Below are 18,384 nucleotides of genomic sequence, written 5' to 3' on the forward strand. Positions count from 1 at the left end.
GATCCAAGACAGTTCTGAAGAACTCATGATGGAACTGTGGATTCTGAATGCATATTGAATCATACTGTTTCTACTTTTGTTTTTATTTTTTATTTTTTGAGGTTTTTCCCTTGTGTTCTGATTCTTCTTTCACAACATGACTAATACAGAAATGTGTTTAATGTGATTGTACATATATAACCTGTATCAGATTGCTTTCTGTCTTGAGGGGAAGGGATGGGAGGGATGGAGAAAAATTTGGAACTAAAAATCTTATGAAAACAAATGTTGAAAACTATCTTTACATGTAACTGGAAAATAATAAACTGTTTTTATGATTAAAAAATAGTAGCCAATTGTTCAAATACACCACCATCTCATTTGATCATACACACCATGACCTGGGTCCTATAGTATTGCCTCCTTTTTATAGAAGAGGAAAATGAAGACCAGGCTTCATAAGCTCACAGCTGACAAGTCGGATCTCTTAAGGTGAGATTTAAATACAGGTCTTTCCTAACTCGAAGGCCAGCGCTGCATTGGAGATCAAGATCTTTGGCCCCCTCCCCAGGAGCTGAGGGAAAGTACTAAGAGGTATACATGATACAATGGGAAGAGCTGGTGATGGGGATCCAGGAGACCCAGGTTCAAATACCAGCTGCTTGAATGACAATGGGCCTGATGCCTGTCTTGGACAGTTTCCTTATCTTTAAAACTGGGAGAGTTTTCTACCTAAATGTATTCTACCTAAATGATAGGAAAAGCCCTTTGTAAACCTTAAGTGTGATTGGTTGTAATGATGGTATTGACTGAAATTGGAGGACAGGAAGGGGACAAGGAACAAATGAAAGCTTTCTGGATCCCATTTCAGATGGTGGCAAACTTCTACATCTAAGTTCATCTCCCCCAGAGGTAACATTCTTAGAGAAGCCTTGACTTCCTCCTCACCCCATAAGCATCAATTATCTTCTAGTGGGGACAACTTTCTCAGCCAGCAGGTCCAAGCTACAAAGTACCCAGGATAAGGTGAGAGGGACCACCCAATGCTGTTTCAAGCCATTCCATACATAGCACATGCCTGACACATCATAGGCACTTAAATGCTTGCTGCTTGGTTGATTCCAGGGGTTTCATAAACTCTAATGAATTTGGACAGGGAGAAGGGTTACATTTTACCTGTGAAGAGCAGAGAAGAGGCTGGTGGGGGTCAAAAGAAGGGGGCCTTTGGGGAGAGCACAGCCCTGCTCATTCACCCACTTCAAGTAGCCCTTAGTGAGGTCCGCCATGCCAATGGATCGGGCTGAGCAGTAAAGGAATTTGTACCCATTTCTGGAAAGAGACCATAGAACTTGTTACAGATGGCCCAGTGGCCACCAGAATCAGCTCTCCCAATTAACCTGCCAGGAGAGCAGACATCAGCCAGAAGGGGAAATCTGCCCCAAGACAATGGTGTGTACTTGTGCCCAGACTTATGCTCTCTGCTCTTTCCTACTCTCTGGAGACACTCTGGGCAGGACTTTCCACATGTAGGATGCTGCCTCCAACATCACCAAAGGCACAATCTGGGGAAGAGGCCCTAGATCCAGAGGGAAAGGTCAGCAAAGCCTGGTGGTGCTCTGAACCTTTGAGTCCCACCTCCCACTCTCCCCCAGGAAACAGGCAAAGACTCAGGCAGATGTCAGCCTGCCACGCACGCACACACGCCCCTCCTCTTTTCACCCTGAAAGCAGGGATCGTCTTGTTTTTCTCTTTGTATCTCCAGCACATCAAACAGTGCTTTGCATGTAGTGAACGCTTAATAAATGCTTTTTTAATTCATTCGTTCACTCATATTCCTTCATTCCCTCACACCCTGAGGGGCCAGAACAAAAGCCACTGTAGAGGAAAAGTAAAGTATAAAGCTGTGACCCAGGTTACAGAATATTTTAGGGGCCCACTGGAGAATGGTGGCTGAGGAGGCATTGAAGCTGTGAAGGACCCAGTATGAGTGAGAGGAGCAACTGTCCTCTGAACTCATGATGAATAATAGGCTAAGAATAAACAGCAACCCACTGAAGCAGAAGGGACTGAAGAAACTTAGGGAGAATAGAAACCCTGACACACCTTTCCCAAGAATCTGTCTCTGGGTTTTTTCTTTCTCTTTCTTTCTTTCTCTTTCTTTCTTTCTTTCTTTCTTTCTTTCTTTCTTTCTTTCTTTCTTTCTTTCTTTCTTTCTTTCTTTCTTTCTTTCTTTCTTTCATTCATTTACAGGGCACTGAGGGTTAAGTGACTTGCCCAGGGTCACACAGCTAGTAAGTGTCAAGTGCCTGAGGTCAAATTTAAACTCAGGTCCTCCTGAATCCAGGGTCGGTGCTTTATCCACTGCGCCACTTCACTGCCTTGTTTCTGGGTTTTAAAAAAAATGTGCAAGGGTTTCAGAAAAGAGGGAGAGACTAGACCTTGAGATCTTTTCAAACTCTCAGCTCATAAATGTTTTCTCTCCCTTCTTTGGAGGTGCTGGAAGGGTTGAATTAAAATAACTGTCATGGACTTTAGAGGTTTCCCAAGGGACTTGAGTGAACCCATGGCCTGTTATTTTCAATGGCCACAGGGAGGAAAGGGTATGTGGGGAGGTTGGATATGTTGTCCCAGAAACTCCTTGCCACCCTGCCAGGATCCAGGTGCTCCTCTCTGAAGGTGAGACACCATTCCACCCTAGCTTCTTCTCAACTCTTGAGGTCAGGGCTGAGCTACTTAGAAAAAAATACCAGGGGAAGTCTTAGCCCCCATTGAATTGCACCCTCATTTTCTCTCAAGTGGCAGACACTGCCATCCTGTGGCAAATCTGGTCTGCTGCCTACCTCCCCCTCCTCTTTCCCTACCCACCCCTCCAAGACACCCACTTATTCCCCTGGTCAGCCCTGTAGGCACAGCAGATGAAGTGAGCTCTGGGACCCCAAACAGAAAGTCTGCCTGGAGTCAAAGGCATTGCCACCAGGAGCAATGCCCTCTGTTCCTTCAACTGCACCAGAGAAATGATTAAGAGTAGGAGATGCTGAATCCAACATCACTGAAAGCACAATCCATGAAGTGCTAGTATCATTTCAGCTGAAGGCTTTGAGGACACCCCCTCCCCCCCTCCCTTAACCTTTCTGGTTAAGAAATTGTCAGGGATCAATGCCTGAGACAGAGCCTAGAAGCCCAGATGGCCAGCCTGGTGGGCACTCATTCCTAGGAAGGGAAGGAAAACAGACCTGAGCCCCTTCCCTCCCCAAAGCAGTAATCTACTACAAGACAGCTCCAGACTTCCAGAAGCACTCACAAGTGAATTTGATGGTACAACTTGATGATGCCATGTTGAGTCCAGTCCTTCCCCAGCTGGGGCAAAATTTGACCCAAAGCATCAGACCTGGGACAGAGAGAAGAAGTCAGTCTTGTGGAGTCAGGTCGGGCCCAGCACTGGGTCTTCAGGAAAACAGTCAAATTATTAGGTTTCTCTAGCACTGTCTTCACAACAACCTTATGAGGTAGATAGGTACAAGTATCCGCATTTTACAGATGAGTTAACTATGGCTCACTTCTCTGTGAAGGTGACATAGCCCATGAGTGTCAAAGATGGAATCCAGCCCTAGGTTTCTTCTGGCTCCAAGTCCAATCATCTTTCCACCATCCCAGGCTGTCTCTTTGGTAAAAGGCTTCCAAAAACTCAATAGTGATCATTGCAAAGGAGCCCAGTTCCCAGAACAGCATGATGAATGAATGAATGAATGAATGTTTACTAAGAACCCACTATGTGCCAAGCACTGGCTAAATGCTAGTGACACAAATGAAAATGTGAGGGAGACAAGAGCAAACCCAAACCTTTAGATCAGGGGTCCATAAATTGCATTCTGAAGGCCAAATCCAGTCTACCATCTTCCTGCCCAGAGGAGCTAAGATTGGATTTTTTACATTTTAAAGCACAATCACACTTTATTTAGATCATTTTTGTTATGTTTTGGGTTTTGGGTTTTGTGGGGCGATGAGGATTAAGTGACTTGCCTAGGGTCACACAGCTAGTAAGTGTCAAGTGTCTGAGGCTGGATTTGAATTTGGTCCTCCTGAATCCAGGGCTGGGGCTTTATCTACTGAGCCACCTAGCTGCCCCCCATACTTCATTTAATAATAGAAAAACCACTTCTAGCTTGTGGGCCAGACAAAGGCAGGCAGCTGGCCATGGTGGGATGCCCCATGCTTCCTATCATCTTGCTGATTGTTCCAAGGGAGCTTACTATAGCAGATGGACCCCTGGATGTGGAGTTAGGAAGACCTGGGCTCTCATTCCATCTCAGATACTTAACAGCTATGTCACCATGGGTAAATCACTCAAACTCACTGACCCTCAGGCTTCCTTAGCTGTAAAATAGTGGTAATACTAGCAGATCACATCTGTCAAGCACTTTTGTGAGTTATTATTATGGTCATTATCATCATCTATCTTTCCTCCAAGGAGCTCTAGTCATTCATGTAGGAAGAAGGTGGACATGAGAGTCATTTCATTTATTTTTTGGTGAGGCAATTAGAGTTAAGTGACTTGCCCAGGGTCACTCAGCTAGTAAGTGTCAAGTGTCTGAGGCCGGATTTGAACTCAGGTCCTCCTGACTGCAGGGCTGGTGTTTTATCCACTGCACCACCTAGCTGCCCAAGTCATTTCATTTTTTAAGCCTGACAGTACCTAGTCCCCCTAGTTTCCCAGGCCTATAAGGCCTCTTTCACTCTATCCTTGATGCTACAAGCAGGATTTGGAAAGTGTTTGACTATTTGGGAGCTCCCCCCACCCCCTCACTCCCCCACCCCACCCCCAACTCCCTACCCCTCTACCCCACCCCTGCCCTGCAAACCACTCCTCCCACCTCCCATTCCCATACTTCCCCTCCTCCCACTTCTCTACTTTTCTCCCTATGTTTCTTACTTGGTGATGGTCCCATCGATGTCTGAGATCACCACCTTGTCGTACCAGTTCCACACGTAGATGTTGGCATGGCAATGGCAGGTGCCCTGGTACTGAGTGGTCACACTAAACACCACATCATTGGCTCCCTCCCTCAGGTTCAAATCTCGCTGGACAGTCCAAATGAATCAGTGGAGAGTCAACGGGAGCTCCAGAAAGACCCCATCCCTCTCCAGTTTGAGAGATCTAGCCTAGCTGGCTTCCTGCCTCCCTCTACCAGCCTCTAGACTAGTGTTATGAGCTCTCATCCTCTCTTCTTTCTTTAAAAAATCATTTTAAATGGAAGCTCTTTCAAGAGCATGAGTGTTACTTCCTAATGACTCTTCACCCCAAAAGAGAACCCTCCTGTGTGACAAAGTATAGTTAAGTAAAATAGATCAATATATTGGCTATGTCTGCTCAGCCCCCACCCATAGGCCAGCACTTCTCTGATGAGAACCATACTCTTCCTTTTTCCTCCCTTCTCCCCCAACCTAGAGCTGGCAAAGGTCAGACACAGAGAGATAAAGAGAAACAGACCCAGTTAGCTGGGAACCCCCAATCTAAGCAGTAGATCTCTGTTCTCTAGCCCCTCTCCACTCCTATGCCAACACTGCATAGAATTTATATAACAAATGTCCATGTGTGAGTAAGTGTTCAGGGCCACTTCATATCACGTATATCACTGGGTGATTGGAGATCTTTCCAATAGAATGGGATACATTTTGATGGAGGCTGCAGGAAGCTTCTCTAAGCAGTGGAATACTCTAGACAGCCTTGTCTCTGAGGAGAGGTGAGAAGGGATCCAGGGATACCCGACACATAACAAGACCAGCTTGACCCCAGTCAAAGGCAAGAATGGCCCGACCCTCCAAATGTTGAACTTACAATCTGATCGGAGGAGAGTCGAAGAGACTTCTTGAAGACAGGAACATGACTCTGAGGTGGAGAAGAATTGTCATCCAAGGTCACCGACTTGCTGAGGGAGTCATCCTCAACAGATAAAGTATCCATCTTCTGCCTGCAGGGAAGCCAGACTTCTAAGGTTCCTCCTCTTCTCAAGGTTTACGATAAGAAGACCCACTCCCACCCATTAAATGACAATCCCATGGAGAGTAAGCTCATCACTTGGGGAAGCTCAATCGATCAGGCTCCCTGATCAGTTCTTCCCTCTCTCTCCCAACTGCTTGGTTTCAACTCTGCCGTGATGCCTCCCCCAGGAATGGCTTGTTACCAAGAAACTCATCATAGAGATTGTTTCCGTTTTGGTACCCACACTTTAAAAAATATTTTGATAACTATTTCAATGTAATTTATTCCTTTTATAATCCTGATTATTTTATTTTATATATTTTAAAACTATTTTAAAACTCTGGGTTTCTTTAGACGGCCAAAGGGGGTACATAGCATAAAAATAGCTTAAAATCCCTGACTTCTGAGTGTTGCCCATGGTATTGAGGAGTGAGGAGACTTGCCCAGATGTGTTGGATGCCAGGATATGTTGGAGATAAGACTTAAATCCAGTTCTTTCTGACTTCGAGGCCAGTTTTCTAACCATCATGCCATAGTACCTTTTGAGAAGACTATTATACTTAAAACCAGAGATGTGACTTACCCAGGGTCACACAGCCAGTAAGTATCTGAGGCCAGATCTGAACTGAGGAAGATGAGCTTTCCTAACTTCAGGCCTCGTACTCTATCACTTGCACCACCTAGTTGCCTGTCAAACCTAGATTTGCCTCTTTGCAAATTGCATCCATGGCTCCTCATTATGGAGGACGTGCTCTTCTGCATACACCATGAAGCCTCTCTCCCCATTGTTTCAGAAAATCCCCAGTGTACCCTTCTTTCCTTTTCTTTTTCTTTTCTTTTTTTTGCGAGGCAGTTGGGGTTAAGTGACTTGCCCAGGGTCACACAGCTAGTCAGTGTCAAGCGTCTGAGGCTGGATTTGAACTCAGGTCCTCCTGACTCCAGGGCCAGTGCTCTATCCACTGCCCTACCCTTCTTTCTTAATGTATATAAGGATCAACTCTAACTTGGGCAGTTCTTCCTAATATGTAACCTAAATCTCACCTACTTCAGTTTCTTTGGTGTAAATGGAAAATAAATGGTCATGCCTTGTTATCCAATAGTGTATGTTCTAAGTCCCCTCAGAGTACATAGAAAAGACCATGACTTGAGCACTTATTTGGCCAGGACTGAAGACATTGAGGCTTTGAGAAAGAGTCCAATCTCACTAGGGGGGCAAGTCCTATCCCACAAGGCCTTTCTTGCCAGGTACTTTGAAGTACCAACACTGTAGGGTTGACCCAGTCTGACAGAAAAAGCTTTGAGCTGAAATTCAATGGTTCTGGTCCTATATCTGTCACTTGCCTATTCCGTGACCCTGGGCCAATCACTTCTTCAGTGGAAACAGTCATCCCTGGCCACCTCGTGTCCTGCAGGTGGCATCAGGTAAGGATTTCACCCAGTGAAATCCCTGTGAAGATTTCATGAGATAGTGTGTGAATACCTTAGAGAGAGAAAAAAGTAGTAAAATGGACAAAACACTGGGCTTGGAATCCTGGGTTTAAATCTTGTCTCTTGTAGTGATTAGCTATCTAATGATGAATAATTCACTTAACCTGTTGGGGTTCTCACAGACAATTCTTTAAGACTCTAATGCCCTTCCTTGGGACCTGACCAAGATAACTTACTCCTGCTGGATGGAATGCTGCCTGGAAGTAGATGACATCTCTTGAACTTCATCCTGCTGGAGAAGAATTTTCCCATGAGTCCCTTTGTTAAGAGGAAAGATCCTGTCCCTGGGGCCAATCCTATCTCCCCTAGGTCTTGGCCCTTCTAAAAGGGCAAAGGGAGACCAGACCTTCAATTCCAAGGGTCTTCCAAAAGATGATCACTTACCTCCTCAGGTGTCATGTCCTTTAGCCCCCAAGAGAACCACCAGCTGCCATTCTTCTTGCACATTTTCTCCTTCACCAGCTTGTCAATGGTGTTCTGAATGCCAGAGAAGATCAGGAAGGACATAGTGGGCAGGGTGTCTGCCAAAGAGGACTCAAGGACAGGCCTCTCTGGGGAATAATCCCCTCAAACAAATGGCACTCATCCAATTTCCACTGGAGACCAACAACAAAAACCCTTTCTGGCCGAGTTCTCTGAAGCACCTCTCTGAGCTCTCAGGAAAGAGTACCTTGTCAGGGGGCCTGGGGGACTCACTCCAGAAGGCACTGCTTATATTACTCATGACTTACAGCTTGAGTGCTGGTACTGCCCCTCTAACCCAGGGTGCTGACTAACCACAGCATTCATTGGACCAGGCCTCATGGTGGGTCAAAGAATTATCAATAATGGAATACAAATGATATGGTCAATTCTTGCATAAATGAACAGAAGAAGGGAATTCAGGGGCCCTTCCTCCCACTCAACAGGCCAGAACACCTCAAAATAACAAGAGAAGTGGCGCTTTAGGGGAGATGGCAGGAATTTCCAGGATAAGGGACTTCCTATACAAAGTTACCAAGGGTCTGAGACAAGGGGAAACAGAAATTGCTGTCTCTCCTCCTGACCCATCCCCCATGCAAATTTCCCCAAGAAAACTATGGATGACTCCCAAGGTCCCACTCAATCACCAGGATAAAGCCATCTGGATCAGAGTCTCTGTGAGCAGTTTCCTAGGAAGTACAAAGGGAGACAGGACAGGCAAACAGGACATACCCACTGAGTCAGGAAATGACCGGCTGAATTGGTTTGAAGGACTTGGAAATTCCCTGTTCTGGGATTCAGAATCAGCCCTAATTTGGAGTTTAATCCCATAGGAAGCCTAGAGTTTTGCAATGGAGTTTCCCACCAGTCCCCCTTCTCCTTGCTCAATCCCCTCCCCAAACTCTCTGTAGCATCACCCAAACCCTCCCAAAGAGCAGAGCAGGAAAGATAGATGGAGAGGGAGTTCTGCTCCATTACCTTGGGCAAACTCTTCTGAAAGGCTTGTAGGGACAGGATCATTGGGGCAGCTACAGCCCAGTTGTAATGCCTGAAAAGGGGGAGAAGGGAGAAAAGTAACTTTTTCAGGAAAGATGACTATTCATGGGCTTGAGGCTAAAGACCCTGAACAAGGATTAAGGGTGAAGTTTTATGTCCAGAAAAGGACCCTGGGCTCCCATTTCCAGTTGCTTTGTTTAGATTCTGAGGGCCTTCCCATATAATAATAATAATAATAATAATAATAATACCCCTCTCTTGAAGTCCAACTAAATGTGCATTCTGTGTGTGTGTGTGTGTGTGTGTGTGTGTGTGTGCGTGCGTGCATACATATTGTGTGATGTGCTGCAGAAATTTTGTGCCCCTTGAAAGGCCTGGCAGGAACCATGAAATTCTGGTGATCTGGACTCTAAGGATACTACTAATGGAATGTCTCCCAAGAGTCACAGAAATTGATGGGGCAATAGAGAATTTATAGGTTGGTCTTATCAAGACCATCACAACCCAGAGAAAAGTCCAAGGGACTTTTTTTTAGTATCACAAGAAGGCAAGATCTATCAGAACAAACCAGAAATACCAATACCCCACCTGATGGAAATGCTTCAGTACAATTGATGCCAAACACTAAAACAGGCAAAGCATGAGCACCCAGTTAAATGAACTGAAAGTATGAACACTTTCATTATGCTCCAGAACCATCTCCTAACAAAACTGGAAGCCAGTTATGGGCAAGGGTCTCACACTTTTTGTCAATTGTACTCACAGCTCCAAGTCACATGAATATCACAGGACAATAAAAAGTAACTTCAACCCTAAGCCCACATAAGATGAAATAAGAAATGAAATCAAGGGGCTATTAAAATCTAAAGAGGAAAAAGTTGAGGACCCTGGAAGTCATAGAAAATCTTTACTTTTTAAATGCAAACTCCAGAAATCCTACTTCATGAGAAAGATGACAAAAACAGTCCTGAAGTCTCCAATGACCTTGAAAGGGAGATGGCCATACTTAAGACTGGAACTCTGGAAGGTTCTTTTTGAACTGTATGGCATGAATCCAACTGGTAGACCAATTATAGCAAAACAGTAATAAAAAAGCCAGTTTCTGCTTTAACCATTATGAACAAACATATTTCCCCACAGCATTTGACAAAAAAGTATAGAAACCATTTCAGAACCTGCAAACAGTAGTATAGGCAGCAGCTGTCACCATGGTAGGAAAGGTGGAGCTATCAAGGAATTCTTTCACCCACTACCACCACCACACCCCCAGGCCACCATAATAGAAGTAACTTGAGAAAACTATTGAAGATCTGTAGAAAGGCATTGAAAGGTCTAACTGGCATGGACAGTAGAACACTTAAACATTGTATTGTACAGTTAAAGACAAAAAGGAAACATACAGAAATGAATGAGAAAAAAAGCATATCAGAAATTCTAGATTCCCTTATTCAGCAATGGAGTGCAAAAGGTAAAAGGTTAAGTGATACAAAGAGTCGAAGCAGCACAAAGAATAAATTTAATCATTTAATATCAACCAAAAACTACTCCAGAGGCTTGAGAAATAAATAAATTATAGGTGAGAAAGAATACCTAAAGAAGGAAGATGTGAGCAAGTTCTGGTCATCTCTATGGTTGCAAGATGGGAACTAAACTTACCCTTATCATTCCTTGCAGATGTAAAGATGCCTGGTCTTAGCACAAAGTTCAATTAAGGAAATAAGGCTGGAAAATGAGTGAGCAGAAAAAGACATACTAAAAAGAAATTATGGCTCCAAGGATACACAAGACAGACCCATAAGAAAAAAAAAACTTCACAACATCTACAAGCTAATTCTCAAACAAAAATACCACTATGCCACAAAGTCTAGAATTCCTAGAAGAAATGAAACAATTTTTTAAAAAATGACATTATAAATTAAATAAGAGCCTTACAAGAAGGAATTGGAAGAAAAATAAATGGTTCGTTATAGTACCCAAGGAACACTCCCTGAAAATTGGAATAGATCAAACAGAAATTAATAAATCTATGACAAGAAACATCAGAACACAAACAAAAAGTCTGAGAGAGAGAGAGAATTACGCTACTAAATTAAAAGTAAAACTAAAATATTAACCACTTAATAACAAATTAAACAATTTCATTTCATGGAATCTTTCTCCAATATTATCAAAAAGTTATTTTGACTCAATAAGTATAAGATTCTTAGCATATGCCAAGAAAAGACAGAGCCTGAAGACTCTGAGCTTGAATCAGAAGGTTACATGGAACCAATGGATAAAAACATATCTAGAAATACTTTGATCTCCTCCAGTCAAGACAAATCAAACCTAATGATTCAAGGTTGAGGTTTAATAAGTTGAGACAGGCATTCTAAAATCAAAGCTGAATGGGAAGAACCCACTTAAAACAATTAACACCTGTTCAACATTAGTCTTAATGTTAGCTTTCAAAGTGTAAAATTGACTGTAATCATTTTGGAACATACCCTAACAACTACCCTCCTGAAAGATTAATAAAACATAAAGCTCATTATCCTAAGGTAATTAAAGAAAGCTTGATAACTACTCAAAAGGAGGAAGAAACTTGACAAATGTTCTTAGAGTACATGACAGAAAAACTTTTAGAATAAGAAAACATCACTTCACCAAACAATCCTAAAGACTGATGAGAAGTACATGACTTTAGACTACAGGATGGAGTTTATGAAATGACTAAGATATAAGAATGGAACATTTGGGGTTCTAAAAGACTTTCTTCAAGCAATTTAACAAGAAACCAGTCAACAAATTAAATGGAAAAAAATGTTTAATAAATTACTGAGTCATGGAGGTTAGTTTGTGCAAATGGAGATGTTTATGATCGGTGTACATTTATGATCACTGTAAATCATTGCCCAAAAATACTGATGGGAGATCCTTAAGGCTCCCAGACTTAGTGTATACCATGAAAGGAAATAGTGGAGGAAGTGCCACATATCACTGCAGGCTATAAAAACTTAGCACTTACAAAATACCTAGCAAGATAGCACCTGATGGCCAAAATTATGCAGCAGACATTTACATAGATTTCAAATTTAACTTGAAAATTCAACTCAAACTATACTGGTATCAGACCCTTATCACATACTGAATGGTTGCCCACAACTGTGTGGCCATAGCATTGATTCATAAAAACTTAACATTTTTAAAAGATGTTGCCATCTCAAATACTCATACTTTCCAAGCTTTATGGAACGAAGAGATTTCAAGGTACAGAGACCTGGCTGAAACAATCAAAATCTTCTGGACTCAGGGTGAGGTTCATTCTATCCTTGTCATTTTATATGCCATTGGACATGTCCTGAGGATGCTGTCAGTGAGCCTAGTTTACATCCCAATATTGTTATTCAATTGCAGAAAGCAACTATTCTGTACACTTGGGCAAAAGTCCATAGAATTAGATAATAATAGTAATAATAATAATAATAATGGTAGATGAGAATACTCTTATTCAATTATTACATCTGCCTATGAAATAATCTGCAGAAAATTAAACATAAAAGAATCATAGCAGAAGAGAAACTTGCCCCAGGATAGATTCTATCTGAAGCCTGATTTTAAAAGATAAGAAAAGGGGGCAGCTAGATGGTACAGTGGTTAAAGCACTGGCCCTGGATTCAGGAGTACCTGAGTTCAAATCCGGCCTCAGACACTTGACACTTACTAGCTGTGTGACCTTGGGCGAGTCACTTAACCTATATTGCCCCTCCAAAAAAACCAAAACAAAACAAAAAACCCCAAAAACCAAACAAATAAAATAAAAAGATAAGAAAAATGATATAACAATGACAACTAATTATAGTAACAACAACACCTGATATTTATATAGTGCTTTAAGGTTTGCAAATCACTCTACAGTCATGATCTCATTTGGGTCTTACCACATTCTTGTCACGTAAGTGCTACAAGCATTATCTCCATTTTGCATACATGGAAACTAAGGTTAAGTGATTTGTATAGGGTCCATACAACTAGACACCAACTAAGGCAGGATTCAAACCCAGATCTTTCTGATTCCAAGTCCAGCCCTGGTTTTTGCTGTTTGTTGTTCAAAGTCCTTCATAACCTGCTCCTCCCAACCTTTCTAATCTTTTTACACTTCCCCTATTCCTCCTCTCTCTAACTCTTCAGTCCAGCGATCCTGGCCTCTTGGCTGTTCCTTGAATAACACCCTCCATCTTCGGACTCCGGGCATCTTTTTCTGGCTCTCTCCCATGCCTGGAATGTGCGCGCGCGCTCGCTCGCGCTCGCGCTCTCTCTCTCTCTTCATTTCCCTCTACCTCTTAGCTTCCTTTAAGTACCAACTAAATATAAGAAGCCTTTCCCAATCCCCCTTAATTCTAGTGTCTTATCTCAGTTATTTCCAATTTATTCTGTCTATAGCTTGTCTGCACATAGTTATTTACATGTTGTCTCCCCTATTAGACTGTGAGCTCCCTGAGAAGAGGGACTGTCTTTTGCTTTTCTTTGTATCTACAGCTGTTAGCATGGTGCCCAGTAAATAGCAGGTGCTTAATAAATGTTTTTTGGTTTGTTTTTCTTTTTACTTACCAATCATTGGACTACAAGAAATGTCTAATTTCTTACTGTTTCCTCTCAATTCAATTGCTTGTCCCTGACCAATATGATGGCAGGGAGCAAGACCAGTGTTGAGGACTTGAGATGCTATGGCAGGAACAGCAGAATTGGGTCCAACATGGAAATATCACAAGTTCAGTACCAGGCTTCCCATCTTCCTCTCCTCGATTCCTATCCTTACCCCAAAGAACCTTAATAACCATATAGATGTTCTCTCAGACTCCTTAAATCCAATTGCATTGGGATGGCTTACACAGCACATCTCACATTTTTAAGGTTTTTACCTTTTAAAAAATTTTACCTTTTTAGGTTTATAATGATTGTCCATCCCCATTTTACAGATGAGAAAATTGAGGTGCATAGAGGCTAAGTGGTGCTTTCCTAGAGTTACATAGCTAATATTAAGAGCTGGGCTGGAACCCTGTTCTCCTGCTTCTAAAGCCTGCTAGACAGCTTGCAGGGTTCAGGGATGCTGGGGCAGGCAGCTCCAAGAATTCAGGCAGCCAGGTCCCGGGGGGAGCTATTTAGGGTGAGTTGGCATCTCTCATGCTCAGGATTTCCTTGTGTGTTTCAGTTTATGGGGTCTCAGGGATTGTTTGGAACCAAGTAAGAATTTCACATATAAAATACAGAGTGTGAACAGCAGATGTGGATAGAACTTAGCTGAGCGGTGATGGAAAGGACAGGCTGGCCAGCCCTGGCACCTGAATGAGCCAAAGGTACCCAGAACCAGAGCTTTAGGTCAGTGTAAAAACTCTGCCTCCCTTCTTTGCAGAGATGGGGGGTGGGGCAGAGCCATGAATGGGGAATATATTAGACTGTCAGTCACAGCCAACAGGATGGCTGGTTTTGAAGGACTTTTCTTCTTATCTCTTCTACAAAGGATATCTCGTTGGGATGGGCAGAGTGGAGAGATGGATTTAGAAATAAATATGATGTAAAAAAGAAGAGGGACCTGGGAGATCCCGCAATAAGTCCCCCTTTCAGGTTAGGCTCCTGCCCTGCTTTCTCGGGCCAGGATACGTGTCTTGTTGATAAATTAATTGCTACCTTCACAGGAGCTTTTTGGTGATTGCATATTTTCTCAATCAATGAACTGAGAATGTGGTATGGTGACTAGGGGGGCCAGTCTTGGATTCAGGGAAATCCTGCCTCTGACACATACCTGTTGTGCAACCTCAGACAGATTAACCTTACCTCTCAATGCCCCTAGGTAACAAAGACTGGAAACGAGAGAGGGGCTACTGATCTTCATTACTGAAGTTGTGTGTGTATGTGTGTGGGGGGGTGTTTTTTACATATAAAATTGCAGGTCTGGGCCAAAAAAAATTTTTTTTTGCTCAATCCAAAGATACTAAGAGAAGAACCATCATTATGTGAAAGTCCGAAAAATAATTTTGGAAGTCCTTCTCCCTTATCCCCATCTCCTGCCCACATTTTACTGATAAGGCAATAGGATTATAGATGGCATAGACCTCATTTAACCCTCCCAACAGTCCTGCATGGTGCATGCTATTCTAATTCCCATGTTACAGTTGAGGAAAGTGAGACAAACAGGGTCGACTGACTTGTCCAGGGTCACATAGCTAGTCAGTGCCTGAGGCCACTGAATTTGAACTCAGATCTTCCTGACTCCAGGCCCAGTGCTCCATCTCCTGAGCCACCCACCTGCCTCTAATTAGAGAGGCCACTGAGGTATGCTTGTCCCCAGAGGCAGGATCTGATTTGCTATGAGAAAAGGAAACTGAGGATGCTTAGCATTGAAGCTCTAAGTAGGAGGTGCCTGAGGTGCCTGAAGATGGCATTCTCTGGACTCTCTGGCAGGAAGAGGTGAGACAAGGTGGTTTAAGAGCAGTAAGCCTGTCATTCAGACTCAAAGTAATGGCCATCTTCTTCATCTGGTCTCCTGGAAGGATTGAAGACATTTCTGCCCACTCCAAGATAAACACCCTCCCCACCTTGACCTCCCTCCTCACAGGAGACTTACTTCCTTCCAATTTTCACCACAAGGTTGGGGTCATCCAGGATTCCTGGGTTGTCAGCGAGATCCTGGTAGGAGATGGCGTATTTGATAAACTTTTCTAGAGGCAAGAGGCAAATGAGAGCGAGAGAACAAAAACAGAGGTGAGAGACCAGAAGACAGGTGTGATGGGCTCCCCTCAGGCCCCAAGGGTCCAGCTGGCTAGGGGACTGAGGACAGCCTGCTACACCAGCCACTGGATCGGAGAATGCCTGCCCACTGGGGTCATTCTCCTCTGCTCCCCATTAAAGACTACCATCAGACCCACCTGGTGAGATGTCGTGGTTTTCAGCCAATCCACCACACAGAGAAAGCTCTACGGCATTCCCCTGCTCCGGCTCACTCTCAGACAAGTGGTCAGTGCTAGCATCCCGCACAACAGTGTTAGTGTCCCGAGCAACTGTGGCTTGCAAGAGGTTTGTCTTTGAGCAGCAGGGCTCACCCCATCGTCTGGCTTCAAGAATAATTTCACTGAGGATGGAGGAATAAGCAGTGATAACTTACTGAGAGGGTTGGGGAAAGGCTTGCTACTACCAAGTCACTTGGGCCAGTGGACAGAACTATGCTGATTCTCCAACCAGGTGACCCACCCCTTCCGCAGGGTAAATCAAAGATGATGGGTATTCCTTTACTACAAACGACTTTCTTCTTTTAACTAAGTTTTGTTTTTTTAATCAATAAATATTCACTTCATCTCCCTTCCCCCACTGTTAAGAGACAAACTCAGTCTCAGATACTTACTAGCTGGATAACCCTGGGCAAGTCACTTAATCAGCTTGCCTCAGTTTCCTCAACTGTAAAATGAGTATTATAATAGCACCTTCCTCCCAGAGCTCTTATAAAGTGCTTAGCACTGAGCCTCACACGCAGTAAGTACTTAATAAATGCTTATTTCTTTCATTCCTTTCTTTCCGGTTACAAACATTTATAGTTGGGCAAAGCAAACTTCCTTTTTTTCCCCATCCCACCCCCAAAAGTCTCAGTCCGTCCTCTGAGTCCAGAAGTAAGTAGCAGGTTTTGTCATGAGTCCTTTGGAATTATGGTTGGTAATTTCATAGATTAGTTTACACATCTTTGAAAGTGGTTTGCCTCTACAATATTGTTGTTATTGTATATATTACTCTCTCGGTTCTGCTTATTTCATTCTTCATCAGTTCATACAAGTCTTCCCAGGTTTCTCAGTAACCATCCCCCTCATCATTTCTTACAGAACAATAGTATTCCATCACACTCACATTCCTTAACTTGTTCAGTCATTCCCTGATTGATAGGCACAACTTCAATTTCCAATTCTTTGCCACTACAAAAAGAGCTGCTATAAGAAAATTTGTACATATGAGTGCTTTTTCTCTTTCTGTGACCTCTTTGGAGTAGAGATCTAGTAGAGGCATTGATGGGTCGATGGGTCATAGGCTATGTACAATTTCCAATGAGCTCCTTGTCCTCCATCCCAGTAGGAGGCCTAGCACCCTTAACCAACTCATCCCAAGGAAGCAGGGACCTGGAGGCATTGAACAATAGCAGAAAAAAGATTGTTAAGACCTAAATTAATTTACTTATCCAGTGCCATGCCAACCAAACTATCAAAAGATTACTTTATAGAGTTAAGAGGGAAGGAAAGGGGGGGGGCAGCTAGATGGCATAATGGTTAAAGTGCTGGCCCTGGATTAAGAAGGACCTGAGTTCAAATCCGGCCTCAGACACTTGACACTTACTAGCTGTGTGACCCTGGGAAAGTCACTTAACCCCCATTGCCCTGAAAAAAAAAAAAGAGGGAAGGAAAGGAGTCTAGCAGTACCAAATCTCAGACTATACAACAAAGCTTAATCATTAAAATGATTTGGTACTGGTTAAGAGAAATAAAGGTACATTAGTGGGATAGATTAGGTACACAACATATATAAGTAAATGGGAATAGTGTTTGAAACATGAAGACAGCAGCTACTGGGGTAAGAACTTGATATTCAACCAAAAACTTCTGAGAAAAATGGAAAGCAGTCTTACAGAAATTAGTTAATCCATAGATCAACATTTCATATTGTATATTAAGATATGGGGAGGGCAGCTAGGTGGCGCAGTGGATAGAGCACCGGCCCTGGAGTCAGGAGTACCTGAGTTCAAATCCGGCCTCAGACACTTAACATTTACTAGCTGTGTGACCCTGGGCAAGTCACTTAACCCCAATTGCCTCACTAAAAAAAGATATGGGGAGCACAATGACTTAGACATCCTAAACATATTAGAGGAACAAAGAGGAAATTAATTTTAAGATCTATGGATAGGGGTAGAGTTCATGACCAAACAAAGGAAAGAGAGGAATACAGAAGATGAAATGGACAATTTTGACTACATTAAATTAATAATTAAATTTTGCACAAACAAAATCAATGTAGTTACCATTAGAAAGGAAGTGGGTAACTGGAAAAAAATCTTTGCAGTGAATTTCTCTGATAAAGATCTCACTTCCAAGATATGTAAGGAACAGAATCAGATTCATAAAAATAAGAATTATTCCTCAATTGGTCAAAGTTTATAAGCAGACAGTTTTCAGAGGAAGAAATCCAAGCTATCAAAAGCCATTTGACAAAATGTTTCAAATCACTAATAATTAGAGAAATGCAAATTGATGCAATTCTGAGGTTCCCCTTCACACCTGTCAGATTGGCAAAATTGACCAAAAAGGAACAAGACAAATGGGAGAGGAATGTTAATGCGCTATAGATGGAACTCTTAAGCAAGTCATTCTAGAAAGAAATGTGGAACCATGTCCTAAAAGTTACTAATGTGTACATATTCTATGACCCAGTGATATCACTACTAGGTCAGTAACCACAAAGAGATC

The 18,384-nt window shown here is 42.8% G+C and overlaps 1 protein-coding gene across 1 annotated transcript in view; it reads right to left on the reverse strand.

Annotated features, from left to right (window-relative positions):
• Positions 1-18,384, reverse strand: part of LPIN3 (lipin 3) — a 32,144-nt gene that overhangs the window by 2,357 nt on the left and 11,403 nt on the right. The window contains exons 9-17 of the mRNA XM_043987410.1: positions 15,811-16,013; positions 15,510-15,603; positions 8,888-8,957; positions 7,832-7,924; positions 7,624-7,676; positions 5,816-5,948; positions 4,910-5,058; positions 3,281-3,367; positions 1,156-1,308 (exon numbers count right to left, since the gene is read on the reverse strand). Coding sequence (XP_043843345.1) covers positions 1,156-1,308; positions 3,281-3,367; positions 4,910-5,058; positions 5,816-5,948; positions 7,624-7,676; positions 7,832-7,924; positions 8,888-8,957; positions 15,510-15,603; positions 15,811-16,013 — 1,035 coding nt within the window. The remainder of the gene's footprint in view (positions 1-1,155; positions 1,309-3,280; positions 3,368-4,909; positions 5,059-5,815; positions 5,949-7,623; positions 7,677-7,831; positions 7,925-8,887; positions 8,958-15,509; positions 15,604-15,810; positions 16,014-18,384) is intronic.

Source organism: Dromiciops gliroides, chromosome 2 (genome assembly GCF_019393635.1).
Source record: "Dromiciops gliroides isolate mDroGli1 chromosome 2, mDroGli1.pri, whole genome shotgun sequence".
NCBI lineage: Eukaryota > Metazoa > Chordata > Mammalia > Microbiotheria > Microbiotheriidae > Dromiciops > Dromiciops gliroides.